Source organism: Microcebus murinus, chromosome 10 (genome assembly GCF_040939455.1).
Source record: "Microcebus murinus isolate Inina chromosome 10, M.murinus_Inina_mat1.0, whole genome shotgun sequence".
NCBI classification, from domain to species: domain Eukaryota; kingdom Metazoa; phylum Chordata; class Mammalia; order Primates; family Cheirogaleidae; genus Microcebus; species Microcebus murinus.
This window is the reverse complement of record NC_134113.1, coordinates 537,009-558,443: the sequence shown is the minus strand read 5'-3', so window position 1 is coordinate 558,443 and position 21,435 is coordinate 537,009. Positions and strand designations below refer to the sequence as shown.

At 58.9% G+C, this 21,435-nt stretch overlaps 2 protein-coding genes across 4 annotated transcripts; both read left to right on the top strand.

Annotated features, from left to right (window-relative positions):
* Positions 1-19: 19 nt before the first annotated feature.
* On the top strand, positions 20-3,269 carry LOC105885022 (angiopoietin-related protein 5-like). Of its 2 annotated transcripts, XM_076006898.1 has the most exons (7): positions 20-246; positions 345-433; positions 528-555; positions 1,189-1,280; positions 2,223-2,349; positions 2,476-2,661; positions 2,913-3,269. In XM_076006898.1, the coding sequence occupies exons 2-7, from the start codon at positions 350-352 to the stop codon at positions 3,212-3,214; spliced, it is 819 nt and encodes a 272-aa protein (XP_075863013.1). In that variant the 5' UTR covers positions 20-246; positions 345-349; the 3' UTR covers positions 3,215-3,269. The 2 variants fall into 2 exon arrangements, with proteins under 2 accessions (XP_075863013.1, XP_075863012.1); XM_076006897.1 differs by lacking the exons at positions 20-246; positions 2,223-2,349 and having other exon boundaries at positions 342-433; positions 528-1,280.
* Positions 3,270-5,163: 1,894 nt separating this feature from the next.
* SELENOO (selenoprotein O) lies at positions 5,164-21,428 on the top strand. Of its 2 annotated transcripts, XM_012789561.3 has the most exons (9): positions 5,164-5,751; positions 10,660-10,863; positions 12,104-12,284; positions 13,716-13,846; positions 14,898-15,178; positions 19,650-19,800; positions 20,476-20,661; positions 20,758-20,914; positions 20,990-21,428. In XM_012789561.3, exons 1-9 carry the CDS (start codon positions 5,192-5,194, stop codon positions 21,152-21,154), a joined length of 2,016 nt encoding a protein of 671 aa, XP_012645015.3. In that variant the 5' UTR covers positions 5,164-5,191; the 3' UTR covers positions 21,155-21,428. The 2 variants fall into 2 exon arrangements, with proteins under 2 accessions (XP_012645015.3, XP_020143429.2); XM_020287840.2 differs by lacking the exon at positions 20,758-20,914 and having other exon boundaries at positions 20,990-21,142.
* Positions 21,429-21,435: the final 7 nt, after the last annotated feature.

Here is a 21,435-nt window from a genome sequence, read left to right as displayed (position 1 = left end):
CACTGCCTGGGGTCCTGGGGCGCTTGCCCTCTGCCAGTGCTCACGGGATGCAGGTCCTGGGCCCCTGGCGCCCAGCCCTGGCCCTGCCCGGCAAGGTGGGCAGGGCGCCAGCTAAGGGCAGCTCAGAGGGGCTCCCGCCCCGCTCAGCACCCCACCCTGGCACAGAGAGGAGGCGGGGCTAGCCGGTGTTCTGAACAAAAGGCCCAGCAGCACCAGAGCTGGGACCTGCCCAGCTAGAGACTGGCGGTGAGTGTGGAGGGTGGTGGGCGCCCTCCTGCAGGCGAAGGGAGGTGGGCTGCAGGGGCTTCACTGCTCAGTGGCCCATCCCCACGTCTGCCCCACAGGGAGCATGGCTGCCCATCCCATCCTGTGTCTGGCTGGCCTCTACCTCTCTCTGGCCTGGGTCAGCTCGACGGTGCAGCAGCGAGGGCCGGTAAGAGTAGCCGGCAGGTGGGCCTCAGCCCCAGGGGTGGGCTGGGAGCTTCAGGGGTGCTGAGCCTGCCCTGACCAGGGTCTTCTCTCCACAGGTGCAGGTGGTGCTGCTGGAACCCCAAGGTCTGGCTGGTGGGGCATGAGAAGGAGGGGCCCTGTCCAGTCTGCGCCTCCCTGGGGGGTCCAGGCAGGGCCTCAGCAGGACAGGCTGCCCTAATCCCTTGTCAGAGGACACTCAGGCTTGGGAAAGGGGGAACACCCAGGCAGACCCCCAGGGCAGCAGGTCTGGGCCATGTTGAACCCATGGGCGAGAGGTGTACGGGGCAGCAGAAGGAAGGCAGAACCGAAGCCCTGGCCAAGGCTGGGGGGAGAGGGGCAGAAGCCACTTGGGGGCCACAGCACCGCCACTTGGGACCAGCTGTATCCTGAGATGAGGGGCAGTGGCAGCTGCCTGCCAGCACGAGGGTGGCGATCATCTGGATATTTTCAGTGGCCAACCCCGCCTGGCTCTGCACACCTGGTGGGGAGGGACTGCTCTCAGGTCTGGTGGGACAGCCCCACCTGGCCCTGCACCCCTGGTGGGGAGGGACTGCTCTCAGGTCTGGGGGGACAACCCTGCCTGGCTCTGCACCCCTGGCAGGGAGGGACTGCTCTCAGGTCTGGGGGGACAGCTCCACCTGGCTCTGCACCCCTGGTGGGGAGGGACTGCTCTCAGGTCTGGGGGGACAACCCCGCCTGGCTCTGCATCCCTGGCAGGGAGGGACTGCTCTCAGATCTGGGAGGACAACCCCACGGCCCGAAGCGGTGTGTACACCATCCAGCCAGAGGGGGCCAGCGCCCCCTTCCAGGTGAGCAGCCCGTCCAGGGGCACCACCCCACAGCATGGGGGGCCCAGTGACCAATGAGATGTTTTGTGGCCATCAGTTTGGCAAAAACAAAAGAGGTACTAGTATTTGTGGTTGGCAAGAGAAAAGCTGGGCTCTGCCAGTGGTGCCCTGGCTTCGTCCCGACTCCTGGGCACAGGAGCGTTCGCTGAGCACTGTTCATAATCTGGAGGACCCAGGGACCTAAACGTCCACCCCTATGGGAATGAGCAAAGAACTCAAAGCACTGCGGTGTTTACAAACCAGAAAGGACCCTGATGACTGGCCCAGGACAAGAAGTGAAGGGAACAGAGCAGCACAAAGCAGAGGAAATGACAGGCATCACCTGTGGGCGGGGCCTGGGCAGCCCTATAGGTTAGGTCTTCACCCCATTTCTGCAAGTTTGAATTTCTATTACTGTGCATGCTCATATTACATTGCTAAACAGAAAAACAATAAGGCAACACTTTTCTTCTTTTTTTTTTTTATTTTCAAGACGAGTCTCACTCTGTTGCCCGGACTAGAGTGCTGTGGTGTCAGGCTAGCTCACAGCAAACTCCTCAAACTCCTGGGCTGAAGCAATCCTACTGCCTCAGCCTCCCGAGTAGCTGGGACTACAGGCATGCACCACCATGCCCGGGCTAGTTTTTTCTCTATATTTTTAGTTGGCCAATTGATTTCTTTCTATTTATAGTAGAGACGGAGTCTCCCTCTTGCTCAGGCTGGTTTCGAACTCCTGACCTCAAGCAATCTGCCTGCCTTGGCCTCCCAGACAGCTAGGATTACAGGCGTGAGCCACTGCGCCCAGCCAAGGCAGCACTTTTCAAATAAAAAGTGCTTGGGGGAGTGGAAATGCCCTCTCTGAGGGAGAGGGAAGGGCGGGCCGTGTGGACAGGCCAAGGCAGTGACTGCCTCTGTCCCTGCCAGGTTCTGTGTGACATGCACGAGGACGGTGGCTGGACAGTGATTCAGAGTCGAGATTGGGGCAGGGAGAAGCCCGTGGACTTTGAGAGGTGCTGGCAGGAGTACAAGGAGGGCTTCGGAGACTTGGGAGGTAGGAGGCTGTGCTGCCCACGGGGCCCAGGGATGAAGCTTGATCAATCCCCTGCAGGAACACACAGGCAGGTGCAGCGGGGGTGGGGGTGAGGTGCAGGCCTGAGCCCGGTGCCGGCTCCCGCAGGTGACCACTGGCTGGGGCTGCAGCACATCTCAGACCTGACCTCCCAGCCAGGCCTGCGGACCGAACTGAGCGTGGACTTGCAGGACGTGGACAACCTCACGCTCTGGGCCCACTATGACAACTTCCACGTCGACAACGAGGACCAGTTCTACCGGCTGACCCTGGGTCTGTACTCGGGGAATGCTGGTGAGTTCCGGGAGGGCAGGGGCTCTCCTGGCCACCTCCCTTGCTGCCAGGGCACTCTCCGTTCCTGAGATGCTCCAGCTGGCTGGGAGTGGGGGTGCTTGAAAGAGGCCAGGACGGGGAGGGGAGGTTGGGACCCCACAGACCCCCAACTTCCCAGCCTCTACCCTGGGAAAGGCTGTTGCTCCCCCAAGTGCCTGCCCTGGGGTCCCAGGTGCCGAGGCATCGCTGAGCCCCCCACCCACACCGTGCAGGGGATGCCTTCCGGGGCTCCGGCCACAGTGACAGCCAGGAGGGCAGTGCCTTCAGCACACTTGACCGTGACCGTGACGGCTGCACACGCTGCGTGGATGGCGCCCGCACCTTCGCCAGCTGCAGCCTCGACCGCTCAGGCGCTGGCTGGTGGTACAGCAACTGCGGCCAGGCCGACCTCAATGGGCCATGGCCAAGGAATGCAGGGGGCCGATCCGGCCTGCACTGGGCCGTGGGCAGTGACACGCGGGCCCTGAGTGCCAGCACACTGCGCGTTCACACCACGCAGGCCCATGGGGCCTAGGCACCAGTTGGCATCGGGTGGGTGAAGCCTCACTCATTAAATGTTCACGCCCTGCTGTCTGCTGCTGCCTCCTTGTGTCAGGGTGGGGAAGGGGCTGGCTCAGCTTCCACTCAGCCCAGACACTTGTTCCCTGGCTAGGAGAAGGCACCCTGGAGGGCTTCTTGGAGGAAGCCATGCAGGAGCTCAGTGGTGAGGCCAGAGGCCCGATCACAGGACTGAGGAGAGCCCCTGCTCGTCCACGCCAACCTGCTGGGACCCTGACCGACAATACTCATGGACCCTCAATAACCCAATCCCACCGGATTCCAGAGTGTAGACAAGATTGATCTCGGGCGGAAAAGAAATGGGTCAGGAGGGCCCAGAGCCTGGGAAAGAGGAAGGGGTAACGCCAGGGTCTGACCAGGTCTCCCATGGCAGTTACAGAGCAAGATGTTGGAAACCAAGGCAGGTGGGTCTGCCAGCAGGCCAGTGGGGAAGACCCCCAGAAAGGATGGGCCTCTGGGCACTCCTTAAAGGGCAGGGCTGATGCCCACTACAGGAGAGGGCTGCGGGCTGAGCACCCACTATCCCCTAGTCGCCACAATAGGGACCTCACCACGCCTTCCCCTCTGCAGAAGGTAGTGAGGGGTTTACTGAGGTCACCGCCCCACAGGAGCAGAGCTGGGTTCACACAAGGACTTGGAGGACCCTGCTGCGGCCCCAGGAGGGATTGCTGGAATAAAGAGTAACCCAGGGAGGGCGGACCCAGAGCAGGAGCTGTCCTATCCTCTTACACTTGGAGTTGGAACCAATAAAGGCTGTCTCCACTGTAGGGAAGAAAACGGTAACCCAGCCAGAAGGGAGCTGGTGTGGGTCCAGGATCCCTGGGTCTTGGGTTCAGGACCAAGGTGGGGAGGAGACTGGAAGGGGGCAGCTCAGGGTGGGCTGAGCTCATTCACTTGGTCACATCCACCCCAAACTCCCGTGTTCACCCCACCCTAGCCCTCCTGGGGGTGTCTCTGAGCACTGGGCGCTGGGGGGAATTGGCGCCCCAGTGAAGTTCCTGCCCTCCTAGACTGCAGGTCAGAGAGACACAAGAAACAGAGACGTAAGGAAACAAGATCATTTCAGAGAGAAGCGCAGCGCGAGGAAAACCACAGGGTGGCAGGAGGCACTGATGGGCAGGTGCCCGCAGGGGCCTAGGACCCAGTGCGCATGCTCAGTCAGCTCTGGGCAGGCCTCCCCCCAGGAGGGCACCGGGCAGAGCCTCGTCCACGCTCTGCTTTGGCCTCACCCTGGAGCTCTTCCTTGGTACAGACCTGTCCCCTTGGAAGACCCTGTCTCAGGTCGACAGCCCCTACTCGGTGCCTACTGGTCCCGGGAACAGTCAGCCGTGGGTCAGCACATCCAGCACAGCCTGCTGCCGGGCCGCCTGCCGCTGACCCTGAGCCGGCTCTGTCACCCCTTCCCGGTGCACGACCAGCCGAGCAATGCAGGGCGGACCCTCAGCGCAGCTGGGGCCGGGGCTGGCCCTGGCTCCGCCCTGAGCTGGGGAGTTCGCCTGGTGGCCTTTTGGGGACACATCACTCATGTCACCGCACTTGGAGCAGTGCGGACCGTCACGAGTCACCCGGGTCGGACCTCCAGGAACCTGCTGGCCCGTGACAAAGTCATTCTGGGATGTTCTTCCAGCGGTCACCCCAGGCTCCTCTAGCCCGTCCAGCTCTCTTGCTGCGTTCCTGGGGATCCCCCGCCGGGTGCGGAGAACTCGCAGCCTCCCACTGCGCATGCGCACGCAGGCGCAGCCTCCCACCGCGCGTGCGCCAGAGGCCCGCCCAGAGCAGGCGCGGAGAGGCGGGCGTGGCAGCCAATCAGAGCCAGACCCCTGGGGGCGCGGCCCGCGCAGGCGCGGTGGGGTCCTCTGCCCGCTGGCGATTGGGCGGCGGGCGCGCGGGGCGGGGCGCGGCGCGCGGGCTTCCGCCAGAAGCTGCGCCGCCGATGGCCGCGCGCAGGGCTGGGCTCGGGGCTTCGCTCGCGGCCGCCCGCGCCAGGTCGTTGCCCCTCGGCCGCCACTGCCCGCCGCGCGCGCCGTGTCGCGGCGCCGCCATGGAGCCCGCTCCGCGCTGGCTGGCGGGGCTGCGCTTCGATAACCGCGCCCTGCGCGAGCTGCCCGTGGAGGTGCCGCCGCCGGGCCCCGAGGGCGCCCCGTCCGCGCCGCGGCCCGTGCCCGGGGCCTGCTTCAGCCGCGTGCGGCCCGTCCCGCTGCGGCAGCCGCGCCTCGTGGCGCTGTCGGGGCCCGCGCTGGAGCTGCTGGGCCTGGGCGCGCCGCCCGCGGGCTGCGAGGCCGAGGCCGAGGCCGAGGCCGCGCTCTTCTTCAGCGGCAACGCGCTGCTGCCGGGCGCCGAGCCGGCCGCGCACTGCTACTGCGGCCACCAGTTCGGCCAGTTCGCCGGGCAGCTGGGCGACGGCGCCGCCATGTACCTGGGTGAGGTGTGCACGCCGGCCGGCGAGCGCTGGGAGCTGCAGCTCAAGGGCACGGGCCCCACGCCCTTCTCCAGGTGGGCCCTTCTCCGGGACCCTTCCCCAGGTGGGACCTTCCCTGGGCGGGCCCTTCTCCAGGTGGACCCTTCCCCAAGTGAGCCCTTACCCGGCAGACCCTTCCAGGTGGACCCTTCCCCATGTGGGCCCTTCCCCAGGTGGACCCTTCCCCAGGTGGGCCCTTACCCGGCGGACCCTTCTCTAGGTGGGCCCTTCTCCAGGTGGACCCTTACCCAGGTGGGCCCTTACCCAGGTGGGCCCTTACCCGGCGGACCCTTCTCTAGGTGGGCCCTTCCCCGGGTGAGCCCGCCCGGGGCTTTTCCACGTGGATCCTTCCCCTGGTGGGTCGCAGGGCGCTGTCCTTCCCTACAAAGGGAAGAGGCCCGGGACTGTGCCCTGAGGCCAGGGCAGGAGGACGGAGGCTGGGGCTGGGTGGCCGGCGCTGCTGCCCCTCGGCCCGGCCCGGCCCGGCCCGGCCCGGTGTGCGGGTACCGCTGCCCCTCCCAGAGGTGGGGCACCTCGTTCCCCTCTGAGAGCGCAGTGCTGACAGCCGCTTGTGCTCCGTTCTCGTGAGTGCGCCAAGGACTGTGGGGTCCCTTGTACAAGTTGCGCGCGTTTGCCGGTTTGCTGGGCTCCGGGTCCGGTTGCACAGTGCTCGGAGAGGGGTGGTGACTGCCTGTTGTCAACACGTCCTGCCGCGTGCTTCCTTCATGGAGGCCTGTTTGGGGGCTGGGGGACTCTTCAGACTGCCGCCCGTGGGCATTCTTAGGGGGCAGTCCTGCTTGACCCCGAGGTGAGGTGGGCCATGTTTAGATTCCCGCGTGCAGCACACAGGTGGTCAGTAGCAGGACAGCCAAGCCCAGGGGTAGCCCGTCCTACGTGCTGTCCTGCCTTCTGTATACAGACAGCACTTAGGTCTGTTTTGCTCTTTTCCACTAAACAGTTACATATACTTAATCCACGTTCTTTAAATGCTTGTTGAATGACTAAATAAATAACATGTAAGCTGGCATTTTATGTTCAATGAATTACGAAATCCATCGCCCATCTGGCCACTCCCTATCCCTCAGCACCCCCTCCACCAGGCTCCGCGTCCCAAGCCAGATCCTCAGACTGACTGGCTTCTCCTCATCCCCCAGTCTCCAAACCTTCCCGTCTCTGTCTGAAAAGTTTACTGAGTGCAGCCTGGCAACCCCCACCCACCTCCAGCAACCTGCTAGAGTTTTCCGCACCAGGAGCCAATGAGAGAGTCTCAGACCCTTGGGACGATGTGAGATTGCTTCTCAGCCTGGGGCCTGCTGCTTCTGTGAGCACCTTTAAACTATGTTTTCATTTTAATGATAATTTAAGTTATAAAGACAAGCCTTTTTGTGAGAGTAATCTGTTGTTGGAAGATGCTTTTTATATTTGAAGACCTGAGTTTTAAATTAAGTCAGTGTTTCCAGACCTGAAGTCTGCTAGAATATTTTTTCCTTTAAAAAGAGAAGGGGGCAAGGTGCTGTGTCTCACACCTATAATCGTGGCACTTTGGGAGGCTAAGACAGGAGAATTGTTTGAAGCAAGGAGTTCAAGACCAGCCTGGGCAACATAGGAAGAACCTGTCTCTTCAAAAGGCAATTTTTTTTTTTAGTTAGCCAGGCACAGCCATGGTGGTGTGCGCTTATAGTCTGAGGTAGGAGTTCACTTGAGCCCAGGAGTCAGAGGTTGCTGTGAGCAATGACGACATCACTGCACTCCAGCTCGGACAACAGAGGGAGACCCTGTCTGCCAAAAAAATAAAAAGAAAAGAGTCCTTTGACCTTACTCAGGCCCTTCCTATAACCCTCCCTCCATGTGTCCCAGTGTCCCTGGCCTCAGCAGTTCTCCAAGATTGAGTCTAAAGTCTGTAGTGGCTGTGAGAAGTAAGACTTATGCAATAAGAACTATAAAACATTGCTGAAAGAAATTGAAGAGGACATAAATAAACAGAAACACATCCCATGTTTATGGATTGGAAGACACTTTTTTTTAGGAGACACAGTCTTGCTCTGTCACCCAGGCTGGAACACAGTGTCATAATCACAGCTCACTGCAGCCTTGAACTCCTGGGCTCAGGTTATCCTCCTGCCTCAGCCTCTCAAGTCGCTATGATTACAGGATGAGCCACTGCACCCAGCTCGAAGAATTAATGTTGTTAAATTGTTCATCCACTCAAAGTGACCTACAGATGCCGTGCCATGCCTGTCAAAATGCCAATGATGCTTTTTGCAAAAATAGAAAAACCCATCCTAATGTTCATATGGAATCTCAGGGCACCCTGAATAGCCAAAACAATCTTGAAAAAGAAGAACAAAGTTGGAGAACTCACACTTCCTGACTGGAAACTTACTACAAAGCTACAGTAATCAAAACAGTGTGGTACTGACAAAAAGACAGCTACAAAGTCCACTAGAACAGAGAGCCCAGGAATAAGCCCTCATTTATAGGGACAAATGATTTTTGACTAGGGGTGCCAAGACCATTCAGTGGGGAAGGGACAGTCTTTTCAACAAGTGCTGCTGGACAACTGGGTGTCTGCATCCACGAGAATTCAGTTGGACCCTCGCCTTACACCATGAACAAAAATCAACTCACTGTGGGTAAAACAAATGTAAGAGCTAAAACTAGAAAACTTAAAAGGAAACATAAGAGCAAATCTTCATGACCTTGGATTTTGCCAGTGATTTATTGGATGATCATTTTTTGCCTAAGCTTTTGCCACAAAAATGGACAAATTAGACCACATGAAAAATATGCATAAAAAGACACTCTCAAAACTCAACAACAACAATAAAAAACAATTCAAAAATGGGTAAAGTACTTGACATTTTCTCAAAAACTTATATAAATGGCCAATAAGCATATGAAAAGATGTACGACTTCGCTAATGTTTAGGGAAATGCAAATCAGAACTATGATGAGACACTACCTCGCACCTAATAGGATGGCAGTTATTAAAAAAAAAATAAGTGTTGGTGAGGATGTGGAGAAATCGGAAGCCCTGTGCACTGTTGGTAGGAATGTAAAGTGATTCGGCCACAGTGGAAAACCGTATGGCGCTCCCTCACAAAACTAAACACAGAACTGCCGTATGACCCAGCCCTTCTGCTGGGTATGCACCCAAAGGAACTGGAAGCTGGTCTCCAAGAGACACTCGTACACCTGTGTTCACAGCAGCATTATTCATAATAGCCAAAAAGTGAAAAGAAACCCGCGTGCCCATCTGCTGGTGATGGATAAACAGCATGTGTATACAAACAAGCTCGTTCAGCCTTAAAAAGGGAGAAAATTCCGACACCTGTCACGACACGGATGAGCCTTGAGGACACTGAGGAGAGAAGGGGCCAGGCACGGAGAGACCGACCCGTGTGGCCTGTGCATGTGACGCGCCCCGGGTGGCTGGGGGAGGGGAATTGGGAGTTGATGTTTGGTGTGGGCGGAGTTTCGATGTCACAAGACCGGAGGATTTCTGCACATGTGTGGTGGAGACGGTTGTGCAATATTAGGGATGTATTTCATACCACTGACGTGCACATTTAGAAATGGGTAAGATGGTAAATCCTATGTGTGCGTTACCAGGATAAAACAATTGAAAAAGAAGGGGTCAGTCATTTGACCCTGAATCAGACTCCATATACCATCCCCCAGTGTGTCTCAGGGTCCCTGGCCTCAAAAGTTCTCCAGGACTTGAGGCCAAAGTCCAGAGTGGCTGTGAGTGGCCTGAGGGCAGTCCCTGGAGCCCCGCGGTGTGGGTTTTGGGGAGCCTTTCCGCTGCTGCAGGTGTGGAGGGGCTCGTACCTCGTGGGGGCCACGTGGGGGCGCCAGTGCTGAGGCGCGGAGGGGCTGTCGGGTGGGGCTACCCCCGAGGCCGCCCGCGGCCTTGCTTGAGCCCAGGAGATTGAGGTTGCTGTGAGCCAGGCTGACGCCACGGCACTCACTCTAGCCTGGGCAACAAAGCGAGACTCTGTCTCAAAAAAAAAAAAAGAAGTGCAGCGGGCTCCACCCTCCGGCAGAGGGCGCACTCTCGCGAGCAGCTTTTGTCGCCAGTTGCTCCCCGGGAGCTTTGCAGCGTCGTGCGCGATGTCTGGGCCGTGCGCGCCGCGCCACGGACCCCTGCGCACCCCTCCTCCTGCCGCGGGAGCTGGCGAGCGAGGGCAGCGCTGGCGTTGGAGTGAGGGCAGCGAGGCGGCGGCTGGGAACACAGGCTTTTTCGAAATAATGGAGAATCGGGATGCACGAAAAGGTCGACCTTGCGTGCAAGGCTCCCCGAGCGGAATCCCCGCAGCCTCCCGAGCCCCTTGCTGCAGCTGCGCAGGCTGCCGCGTGCAGAGCCCCATTGCCCCCGAAGACGCCCTCGGACCGCGTGTGCTCTGCGCCTTGCCCCTCCTCCCCTGCGCTGCCCACCTGTGGCCCGCACTTGGAACCTCGGCCCTGGGCCCACCTGCCGCCCCAAGGTCCCCACCTGGGCTCACGCCCTGCCCTGCGGCATCTGAGAACAGGGCAAAGAGGAGCTTCCGCCGGGCTGTATGGAGCGCTTGCTTTTGCATCCGCCTCCTCATGGGTTGTTTTCAGTGTCTACTACAAACAGTGCTGGTGTGCACGTGTGCGTTCTTGTGTTTAGGTGAAATACACCCACACAAACAGAACTGCAGGCTGAGGGTGTGCTGGGAGCCGCTGGTGGCTGGACTGTCCCCAGCAGGAATTGTCGCAGCCACGGACCGGCGCTCGCCGGGGCTTATGGTGTGCGGTGTCATCCACAATGCCTGCGGGGCCATCCACAATGCCTGCGGGGCCATTGGTGCAGTTTTACAAAGCTTTCTTCTCGTCCCTGTCCGTTCGCTGCCCCAAGTCTTGCTGAGGAACGGGCTCCTGGCCGGGCGCGCACGGTGAACGCTTGTGTTTGATTTCAGACAGGCTGACGGGCGCAAAGTGCTGCGGTCCAGCATCCGCGAGTTCCTGTGCAGCGAGGCCATGTTCCACCTGGGCATCCCCACCACGCGGGCGGGGGCCTGCGTCACGTCCGAGTCCACGGTGGTGCGCGACGTGTTCTATGATGGTAATCCAAAATATGAACAGTGCACAGTTGTGTTGCGTATAGCTCCTACTTTTATAAGGTAATGCCGGGGTCCCTCAGGCCTGTCTGTGCGCACTCGCTTGCAGGGTCAGAGATTCGCGCTTACGCAGCTAGAGCGCCTCGTAGAAGCAGTGAACCGGAGAGACGGCCCCAGCCTCCGAGAAAGCCAGGCCTGTCCCTAGAGCAGTCTCGGAAGCAGACTAACCACGAAGTGGGCGCCTCCTGCCCACTGTGAGAGATGCACAGTGCGAAAGGCACGTGGCCTTCTGGCTCGGGGCCTGTCCTGTGTGTGGACGGTTGTGTCCACGACCCCCGTCCAGGCCCTGGCTGCAGGTAGAGGGAGCAGGAGGAGCAGAGGCCGTGGATGCCTCAAGGCCCCAGAGGGGGAGCCCCCGAGTGGCACTTCCTGGGAGGAGGGTCTGCGGAGTGTGAGGCTCTGGGAAGGTGCACGGAGCTGCTGTCCGGGAGTGACGACAAGGACCTACTCACACGTGACCAAGGAATCGGCCTCACCCACGTGGTGTGTCCCAGTGCCCGGCTGCCATCCTGGGGATGGGCCAGCGCTGGCTGGCCTAGACTCCCTTGGGGCTGGCTCCTGTCCTTGGCGTGAGCCTGCTGGTCTTCGGTGTCACCTGCGGCCTGGCATCCGACACCTTCTCAGTGCCGACTGCCAGGGCCGAGCTGCCCAGAGGTCCTTGTCTGTCTCTGGGGAAGGGGCCCTGCCTCACCCAGGAGACCCCCTGCACAGTGCCCCCGTGGGCACTTCGACGTGGGCTGTCCTGTGCCTTGCGGAGCGTACAGAGCATTCCTGGCCTCTGCCCACCAGTTGCCGGTAGTGACCCTGGTTGTGACAACCAAGACATGTCCAGACACTGGCTGAGGTCCCCTGGGTGACAGTCACCTGAGTGAGAGTGCCGCTGACCACTCCCAACACACTGGCCCTGTCCCCCCTCGCCGCTGGCCCTGTCCCCCCGCCCCAGACAAGTTGTGTCCCTTTGCATGGAGGGACATGCGGCACCCGTGAGCCGGCCAGGTGGAGACGCACTCCCCACACGTGTCCCCACCTGCGGGACAGGCCTTGGTCTGTGCTGGCTGCTGACGTGAAACACGTGTACCTGCTGTCTAGAGCCAAGACACGTTTAGTCGCTTGCTTGCTTTTGTTTCGATCACGCTTCTCTCTCTGCTGTAGGGCCACGAGATGCAGTGGCCGTAACTCCTTTTTATTGTCACAAGGGGCTGGGGTGCTGCTGACCTGCTGAAAACTCAAGTCTCCCCTCCAGGTTCGGATCCTTTGAGATCTTTAAGTCCGCAGACGCGCACACGGGGCGTGCGGGCCCCAGCGTGGGGAGGGACGACATCCGCGTGCAGCTGCTGGACTACGTGATCGACTCTTTCTACCCCGAGATCCAGGCCGCCCACGCCGGCGACAGGGTGCAGAGGAACGAGGCCTTCTTCCGGGAGGTGGGTGGGTGCCGGCGACCGACCACTGCAGGGCACAGGCGATTGGCTGGTGGAGGGAAGAGTCACCTGGAGCCCCTGCCCCTCCCTGAGCTGCCCCCTCCAGCCCCCAAGTCCCATCTTCTCCCAAAGCCCAGGATCACGGGCTCAGCGGTGCTGACGGGCCCCGTGTGTCGGCTCTCTCGCTGGGGGGGGCCAGGCGGGGCACCTGCAGGCGGGAGAGCATTGGGGGGCAGTCGGCTTGGGGGGACGCACTGCGCTCGCTGCTGGGTGCCCCGAGGGTCAGCGCTCACAGCGGCCCCAGCCACACACACCCTGCCGCAGCCAGCCCAGGGCTGTGATTTGGGGAGACGCTGACTGTCCCGGCCGGGGTCTCGGTCGACGCCCAGAGCTGTCACACGCGTCCCTGCCCCGCAGATGGCCGCCCGTCCCCCACATGACCTAACCACCTCCTCTTCACAGGACGCCAGGGTGCAGTGGGGGGACCCTGGGGCCTGCAGCACTGGTGGGGGGAGGGGAAGGCGAAGGCTGCATGGAGGGAAGGGTGTGGAGGCTTGGACCCCCCCGGTGGAGCAGCTCGCCAGGGCCCCTTTCACCATGTGGCTTGGGGGTGGCAGTGGGTGCCAGGCAGGTACTTGTGGAGCTCCGCCCTGCGCGGGGTCAGCCCCTGACCCCACCTCAGCCCACCCGTGTAGGCGAGCGATGGGGCTGCGGGGCTGGGGGCTGGCGGGCCCAGCCTCGTGCTCTGGTGCCGATAGGGCGGGTGTCCCGAGCCGGTCACCGTCAGCGAAGCGGGATGGTGCTGCCCGACTCCTGGAGCGTCCACGGCACCCCGGAGGCGCCGCGTGCAGGGCCTGTGCTCAGCGAGCTCCGGGTGCCACGGGGCCCTCGGGTGCAGCCCTGCTTCCTGGGCTCCTGCCCTCGACGCCCCGCTGGTGCCCGGCTGTGCGGGGGCCGCCGTCTGGTTCCGGGTCAAGTGGGCAGGGCCGGCGGTCAGACCCGGCCCTAGTGGCAGCACAGGGGAGGTGGACAGCGGCCTGCTGGACACAGTGACCTGCACCTAGGACAGGTGTTGCCCCTCAACGGGGTAACTTCCTTGTTTGCACGGGGTCTTCCTGCCGCGCCTGAGGCGGGGGCACGTCAGGGTTCCCTCCTTGTTCTGGTTTGGGTGACAGCCGAGCCTGCGAGCACGTCAGAGAACAGACATGCCGCGTGGGGATCGGGACCCACACGCCCTGCTCACTCGGAACGCGCTTTCTCCTTCCCTTACAAAATACTCTCCTCTGCCCCGTGATCAAGATGACAGAAGATACCAGAACAGGCCCCCGGGAGTCCCGGGGAGGGAGGAAGGGCAGGAGGGCCCCCCCACCCCCGCGCCGGGGCCAGAGGGGGCGGGGCCCACAGGAGGGCATGAACGCGTCTGCCCTGCCCCAGGTGACGCGGCGCACGGCGCGGATGGTGGCCGAGTGGCAGTGCGTGGGCTTCTGCCACGGCGTGCTCAACACCGACAACATGAGCATCGTGGGGCTCACCCTCGACTACGGCCCCTTCGGCTTCCTGGACAGGTGCGTGGCCTGCGCCTGCCCAAAGACCGGCCCCCGGGGTGGCAGGGGGACAGCGAGCGCCTGTGACGTCGTGTTCCGTGTTCAGTTCTCCGAGGCACGGCCTGGTCAGCCGCCCCTGCAAGTAGAAGCCCCGGGAGGGCTCTGAGCAAAGCAGCACGCGCTGCGTCAGCCAGCATTTTGCAGAGGGTCCCTCTGCCGCAGGGCTGCCTGATGGTGGTGGGTTATCAGATCTTACCAACATTCGTGTCACTAGGGCTGGTATAAACCCCCCACTGCTAAATTTGGCTGGCTTTTTTATTTTTTTTTTTTTTGAGACAGAGTCTCACTTTGTTGCCCAGGCTACAGTGAGTGCCGTGGCATCAGCCTCGCTCACAGCAACCTCAAACTCCTGGGCTCAAGCGATCTTGCTGCCTCAGCCTCCTGAGTAGCCGGGACTACAGGCATGCGCCACCATGCCCGGCTAATTTTTTGTGTTTATATTTTTAGTTGGTCCATTAATTTCTTTATATTTTTAGTAGAGACGGGGTCTCACTCGAGCTGGTTTCGAACTCCTTACCTCAAGCAATCCTCCCGCCTCAGCCTCCCAGAGTGCTAGGATTACAGGTGTGAGCCCCTGCGCCCGGCCTTGGCTGGCTATTAAAAGTAATAATTTTAAAAGAAATGAAAATGGATTAAGGCCAGGCACGGCATCTCACACCTGTAATCCTAGCACTCTAGGAGGCTGAGGTGGGAGAATCACTTGGGGTCAAGGGTTCAAGACCAGCCTGAGCAAGAGCCAGACCCTGTCTCTACTAAAAATAGAAAATTTAGCCGGGCATGGTGATGCTCACCTGTAGTCCCAGCTACTCGGGAGGCTGAGGCATGAGGATTGCTTGAGCCCAGGAGCTGGAGGCTGCTGTGAGCTGTGATGATGCCACAGCACTCCATCTGGGCCACAGAGCCAGACCCTGCCTCAAAAAAATTTAAAAAAAGACTGAAAGGAGGTGCGCAGGGGCAGGCGTGGCTCCCTGTGCTCGGCAGAACTGCCACAGCTCTCCCACCCGCGCGGCAGGTATGACCCTGACCACGTGTGCAACGCCTCGGACGGCGCCGGCCGCTACGCCTTCAGCAGGCAGCCCGAGGTGTGCAGGTGGAACCTGCAGAAGCTGGCCGAGGCCCTGCAGCCCGAGCTGCCCCCCGCGCTGGCCGAGGCCGCCCTGGCCGAGGAGTTCGACGCGGAGTTCCGGAGGCACCGCCTGCAGAAGATGCGCCGCAAGCTGGGCCTGCTGGGGGCGCCGCAGGAGGAGGACGCGGCGCTGGTGGCCCAGCTCCTGGACACCATGCACCTGACCGGTGAGGGCACGGGGCCGCGCGCAGTGTTTTACCGCAGTTAGGTCTGCACTTTACCCTCTTAAAGTGCGCACTTCAGTGGCACCGAGCACACTCACGCTGCCGTGCGGCCACTTGCGTCTCCAGAACTTTCCCACCGTCCCAGACCGAGGCTCTGTCCTGCCAAGCACCAGCTCCCCTCCCCAGCCCGGCACCCACCACCCCACTCTGTGAGTTCGATGGCGCTGGGACCCCGCAAGTGGCGTGACACAGCGTGTGTCCTCCCGTGACCGCCTTACTTAGCGAGACGTCCCCAGCGTCCATCCACGCGCATGTGGAGCTTTTCCGTCCCAAGGCCAGTGCTCTGCTGTGTGGACGCTGTTGACGCACTCGTGGGCAGTTTCGTCTTTTGATTGTTACGTCCAGTTGTTATTTTTTATTTATTTATTTTTTTGAGACAGAGTCTCGCTTGTTGCCCAGGCTAGAGTGAGTGCCGTGGCATCAGCCTAGCTCACAGCAACCTCAAACTCCTGGGCTCAAGTGATCCTACTGCCTCAGCCTCCTGAGTAGCTGGGACTACAGGCATGCACCACCATGCCCGGCTAATTTTTTCTATATATATTAGTTGGCCAATTCATTTCTTTCTATTTATAGTAGAGATGGGGTCTCGATCTTGTTCAGGCTGGTTTCGAACTCCTTGAGCAATCCACCCGCCTCAGCCTCCCAGAGTGCTAGGATTACAGGCGTGAGCCACCTCGCCCAGCCTACGTCCAGTTGTTAAAATATCCGAGGATCCACTTTCAGTTCCTCTGGGCACAGTCGTGGGCTTGCCGGCTCGCGTGTTTTAACTGTGCAGCTGCTCTGGCTGGAACTTCCTGTGCGTTGGACAGACGTGTCCCACGTGGGCATCCCTGTCTCGTCCCTGATCTCAGAGGAAGAGTGCTCAGGGTTCCACCACCGAGGGTGGTGTTAGCTGTGAGCTTCGTCGGACTGGTGCTTTCGCCACGATAGGCTGTCAGGTGTTGTCAAGTGCTCTTTCTTGGAATGAAGGTGACCCTGTGCCTTTATTCTTTCATTCATATCTCCTTGTGTTCTGGGGATGATCCCTACTCAGCTGTGGCTGTAATCCTCTTAACCTTAACATGCTGAATTTTGCTAGTATTTTGTGGATTTTTGCGTCTTTAAGGGATATTAGCCTGCAGTTTTCTTTTCTCGTGGTGTCTGTTTGGCCTTGATATTAAGGCCACGCTGGCCTCATAGTTGAGTGAGGGGGTATTCCCTCCTCTTCCAATTTTCCCAAAAAGTTTGAGAAAGATTGGTACTAGCTCTTCTTTAAATGTTTGGTAGAATTCACCAGTGAAGCCATTTGGTCCTGGCCTTTTTTCCTTGGGAAGTTTTTTATTATGGATCAATCTTTTTACTCATTTTATTTAGATTTAGGTCTGTCTGGATTCTCTGTTTCTCCTTGAGTCAGTTTTGGTAATTTGTGTGTTTCTAGGAATTTGTCTCTGTCATCTAGGTTATCTAATTTTGGCATATAATTGTTCGTGGTATTCTTAAAAAAAAAAAAAGTCAGGTGCAGTGGCTCACACCTATGATCCCAGCACCTTGGGAAGCTGAGCTGGGAGGATTGCAGATTGTTTGACACCAGGAGCACAAGACCACCCTGGGCAACATAGTGAGACCCCATCTCCACAAAAAACTTTTCGAAAATAGCCAGGCGTGGTGGCGCATGCCCATAGTCCTAGCTACTCAGGAGGCTGAGGTGGGAGGATCACCTGTACTCAGGAGTTGAAGGTTACAGTGAGCTGATTACACCACTACATGCCAGCCTGGGCAGCAGAGCAAGACCCTGTCTCTGGGGTAAAATGCTGTTGTGGTCACAACACTTAACATGGATCCACCTCTTAACTGTGCAAGTGTATGACACGTGACTGTCCACCACGGGCACGATGCCACACAGCAGATCTCTGACGCTCGTGCATGGCGATGACTAGCACCCCCATTTCTCCTCCCCGCGGCCCTCCCTGGTAACCACCGTCCACCTTTGATTCTGTGAACTGACTGCTTTAGATGTTTCACGTAAGCGAATCGTTTGGCGTTCGTCTCCCGTAACCCTTTCCTATTTCCGTAGGGTCAGTAGCCACGTCCCCACTTCCATTTCGGGATTTCGTCTTGTCCTCTCTCTCATCACTGCGGCTGGAAACGTTCACTGATCTTTTCAAAGAACAAACTCTTGCTTTGACTTTTCTCTATTATTTTTCTATTCTTTTCCATTTATCTCCCTCTGAGCTTTATTATTTCCTTCCCTTTTGCTAACTTCGTTCTCACTTTACCCTTTTTATTCTTACTCCTGCTCCTTAGGTGTGAGGTGAGGTTACTGATCTGCGATCTTGTTTAACGCAGGCATTTACCGCTGTACGTTTCCTTCTGATCACCACTTTTGTTGTATCCCACACATTTTGGTGTGTTGTTTTTGTTTTCATACATCTCTAAGTGGTTTCTAAACTCCCTTGTGACTTCTTATAGGACCCATTGGTTGATTAAGAGTGTGATAGTTAAGGCCGGGCGTGGTGGCTCACACCTGTAATCCTGGCTCTCTGGGAGGCCGAGGCGGGCGGATTGCTCGAGGTCAGGACTTCGAAACCAGCCTGAGCAAGAGCGAGACCCCGTCTCTACTATAAATAGAAAGAAATTAATTGGCTAACTAATATATATATATATATAATTAGCCGGGCATGGTGGCGCATGCCTGTAGTCCCAGCTACTTGGGAGGCTGAGGCAGAAGGATTGCTTGAGCCAGGAGATTGAGGTTGCTGTGAGCTAGGCTGACACCACGGCACTCACTCTAGCCTAGGCAACAAAGCGAGACTCTGTCTCAAAAAGAAAAAAGAGTGTGATAGTTAATCTTTACATTATTTGCGAAATTTCTAGTTTTCTTTCCTCTTAACAAAAGACTCACATGAGATCTACCTTCTTAACAAATTAAGTGTACCCATTTTTAAGTAACTTTCAGCTTCATTCCATTGTGGTTGGAAAGGTTATGTCTTTTTAAATTTATTAAGACTTGTTTTGTAGCTTACTATATGGTCTACCTGGAGAACAAGCCGGGTGCACTTGAGAAGGCTGTGCCCACTGCTCCTGCTGGGTATTCTTCACGCGTGTCTGCTTGGTCTGGGCGGTCTGTGCTGTCGTTCAAGTCCTCTATTTCCTTACTGATCTTTTGTCTGCCTGTTCTTAAAGATGTCCTATTTTTCTCCAACTTCTGTTATAGCTCTATAATAGAACTATTGTCTATTTCTCCCTTCAATTCTGTGAATGTTTGTGTTTTGAGGCTCTGGTGTTTAGTGCATATTTATAACTTTTACACCCTTGTGAACTTTTTCTTTTGCCTTCCTCTATGTTCTAAGAACTGACTCTTACAGGTAGCAGAGTTGCACAGCGGAAGTGTGCTGGGCTCTTAAGAATTGACTCTTTTACCCATATGTAACGCCATTCTTGTCTCTTGTAACTTATCTAAGTACAGCCACCTCAGGTCTTCTTACTTTACTGTTTGCATGGGATTTTTTTTTTCGAGACAGGGGCTCACTCTGTCGCCCAGGCTAGAGTGCAATGGCGTCATGATAGCTCACAGCAACCTCAAACTCCTAGGCTAAAGGGATCTTCCTGCCTCAGCCTCCTGAGTAGCTGGGACTACCGACGCCACTACCATGCCCAGCTAATTTTTTCTGGTTATTTTTTGGTAGAGACGGGGTCTCACTACATTGCCCAGGCTGGCCTCAAACTCCTGGGCTGAAGTGATCCTCCCGCCTTGACCTCCCAAAGTACTGGGATTACAGGCATGAGCCGCTTGGCACTCAGATGGGTATTTTTTTTGCCCTTCCCCCTTCAACCTATCTGTTTTTGAGTGTCCTGGAAGTCTCTTGCAGACAGCATGTGGCTGAATTGTCTATCCATTTTGCCAGTTTGCCTTTTGGTGGAGAGATTAATCCCTTTACTTTTGAAGTAATTACTGATAAGGAAGTACTTCTGCCATTTTGCTATTTCTGTGTCTTATACCTTCTTTGTCCCTCATGTTCTCGGTTATTGCCACCTTTTGGTTTAGTCGTTTTCGTAATATACTCTTGATTCCCTCGTCAGTTTCTTTTGTGTTTAATTTTTAGATACTGTCTTAGGGTTACCGTGGTTACGTGTGACTGTGTCTGAACAAGTCAGGTTGAGAACCTCACTGTGTCGCGCTGAGTCCGAGGCAGGCAGTGGTGGCTGACGGCAGCGGTGGGGGCGGGCACCAGCACGTTCGCCGAGAACGGAGGCCGAGCCGGGTGCAGATGCAGAGGCTGAGCAGTGGGGGCGGGGCGGGGTAGGAGCCCCAGAACCTGCCACCGCGCAGGGCTCAGCACGTGCGCTGGACACAGGGTGTGGGTCGGTCGGGGACAAGCACAAGAGGGGACTCAGGGCCCGTGCCAGCCACTAGCCTGAGCAACCTGTGCTCCAGGTGCCGACTTCACCAACACCTTCTACTCGCTGAGCTCCTTCCCGGTTGAGCCGGAGTCCCCGGACCTGGAGGAGTTCCTGGCCGTGCTGACCGCACAGTGTGCCTCCCTGGAGGAGCTGAGACTTGCCTTCCGACCCCAGATGGATCCCCGGTGGGTACCTGGGTCTTGCTTCCTTGGAATTTATTTCCAGAAAGGGAGGAATGTTCAGAAAATGGGTTCAAGGGGAACGTTGGAGACAGCTGGCTGGGGCCGTGCAGGGGCCCTGGCGGCCACTCCCGTCCCCGGGATGAAGGCAGCCAGGTCCTATCTCTCGACATTGGGACCCGATGGTCACAGAGAAGACAAGTGACACTGACACAGGTGTGAGTGAGCCAGACAGCACGGCTGGGTGACAGTGGCCTCGTTGCCCAGAACAGTCTCTGGTTTACCAGGGAAGGTGGGCGCTCAGGTTCCCAGGCAGATGACGCTTTCCTGCACTGTCCCCAACAGGAAGAGCACGTGCGTGGACGGTGCTGGCTGTGGCAGTGACAGACCCTGGTCACAGGGGAACTCGGGGGGTGGGGCTGTGGGCGCACAGGCCAGCAGGGCCTGCGAAGCCTGCTGGGCAACAGTCCTGATAGCAGAGACACCCCACACGCACTAAGCCCTGGGGTCTTCCTGGTGTCCATGGAAACGGCAAGCCGCAGAGACCGTCCCTGCCCTCAGCAGGACGGGGGATGGGTGGTGGGTGCCCACCTGGGCACCACAGCGGGGCTCCAGGCTGGGGTGGGGACAGGGCCTCCCAGCAGCCCAGGACAAGCCTCGTGCTGCCCCCTCCCCCCGCAGGCAGCTCTCCATGATGCTGATGCTGGCGCAGTCGAACCCGCAGCTGTTCGCGCTCATGGGCACGCGGGCGAACATCACGCGGGAGCTGGAGCGCGTGGAGCAGCAGGCCCGGCTGGAGCAGCTGAGCCCGGCCGAGCTGCAGAGCAGGAACAGGGAGCACTGGGCCGGCTGGCTCCAGCAGTACAGGTGGGTCCACGCGCCAGGGTGGCTACAGAGCGCGTGGGGGGTGGGGGTGCCTTGGGCCCCACCTGCCAGGAGAGCCCAGCCCGGATGTGATTCCAGAGCCCGGCTGGACAAGGACATGGAGGGTGTCGGGGACGCCGCTGCCTGGCGGGCCGAGCGCGTGCGCGTGATGCGCGCCAACAACCCCAAGTACGTGCTGAGGAACTACATCGCACAGAACGCCATCCAGGCTGCCGAGGCCGGAGACTTCTCGGAGGCAAGCGCACGCCTGCCCCTGCGCCACCCCCGGGGCGGCAGGGACGGCCTCAGACCCCCAGCCTCCTCCCCCCAGGTGCGGCGCGTGCTGAAGCTGCTGGAGACGCCCTACGACAGCGACAGCGACAGCGGGGCGGCCAGGGAGCCCGAGGAGCCCGAGGGGGCGGCCGGCCGGCGGCTCTCCTACAGCAGCAAGCCCCCGCTCTGGGCGGCGGAGCTGTGCGTGACGTGATCCTCGTAACCGCCTCGCGGGCTCCAACGCCTGGAGTCTCCGAGGCCCTCGAGTGCTGCGGAGTCACCGAGACGGCGCCGGCTGCCCAACGCCCGCCTCTCCATGACGACAGAGACGTCCAGTCGGGACCTGACCCGTCTCTGCCTGACCCAGCTCAGCAGCACGGCCCGGCCCAGGGAGCTCGGCCTCGTGCGGGTGACGCGGGGCCAGTCCCAGGGACGGGGCAGCTCCTCCAGCCCCCACCGTGTCTCCCGAGCCCCTAAATAAACCACCTGCTTCCTCAGTCGGCC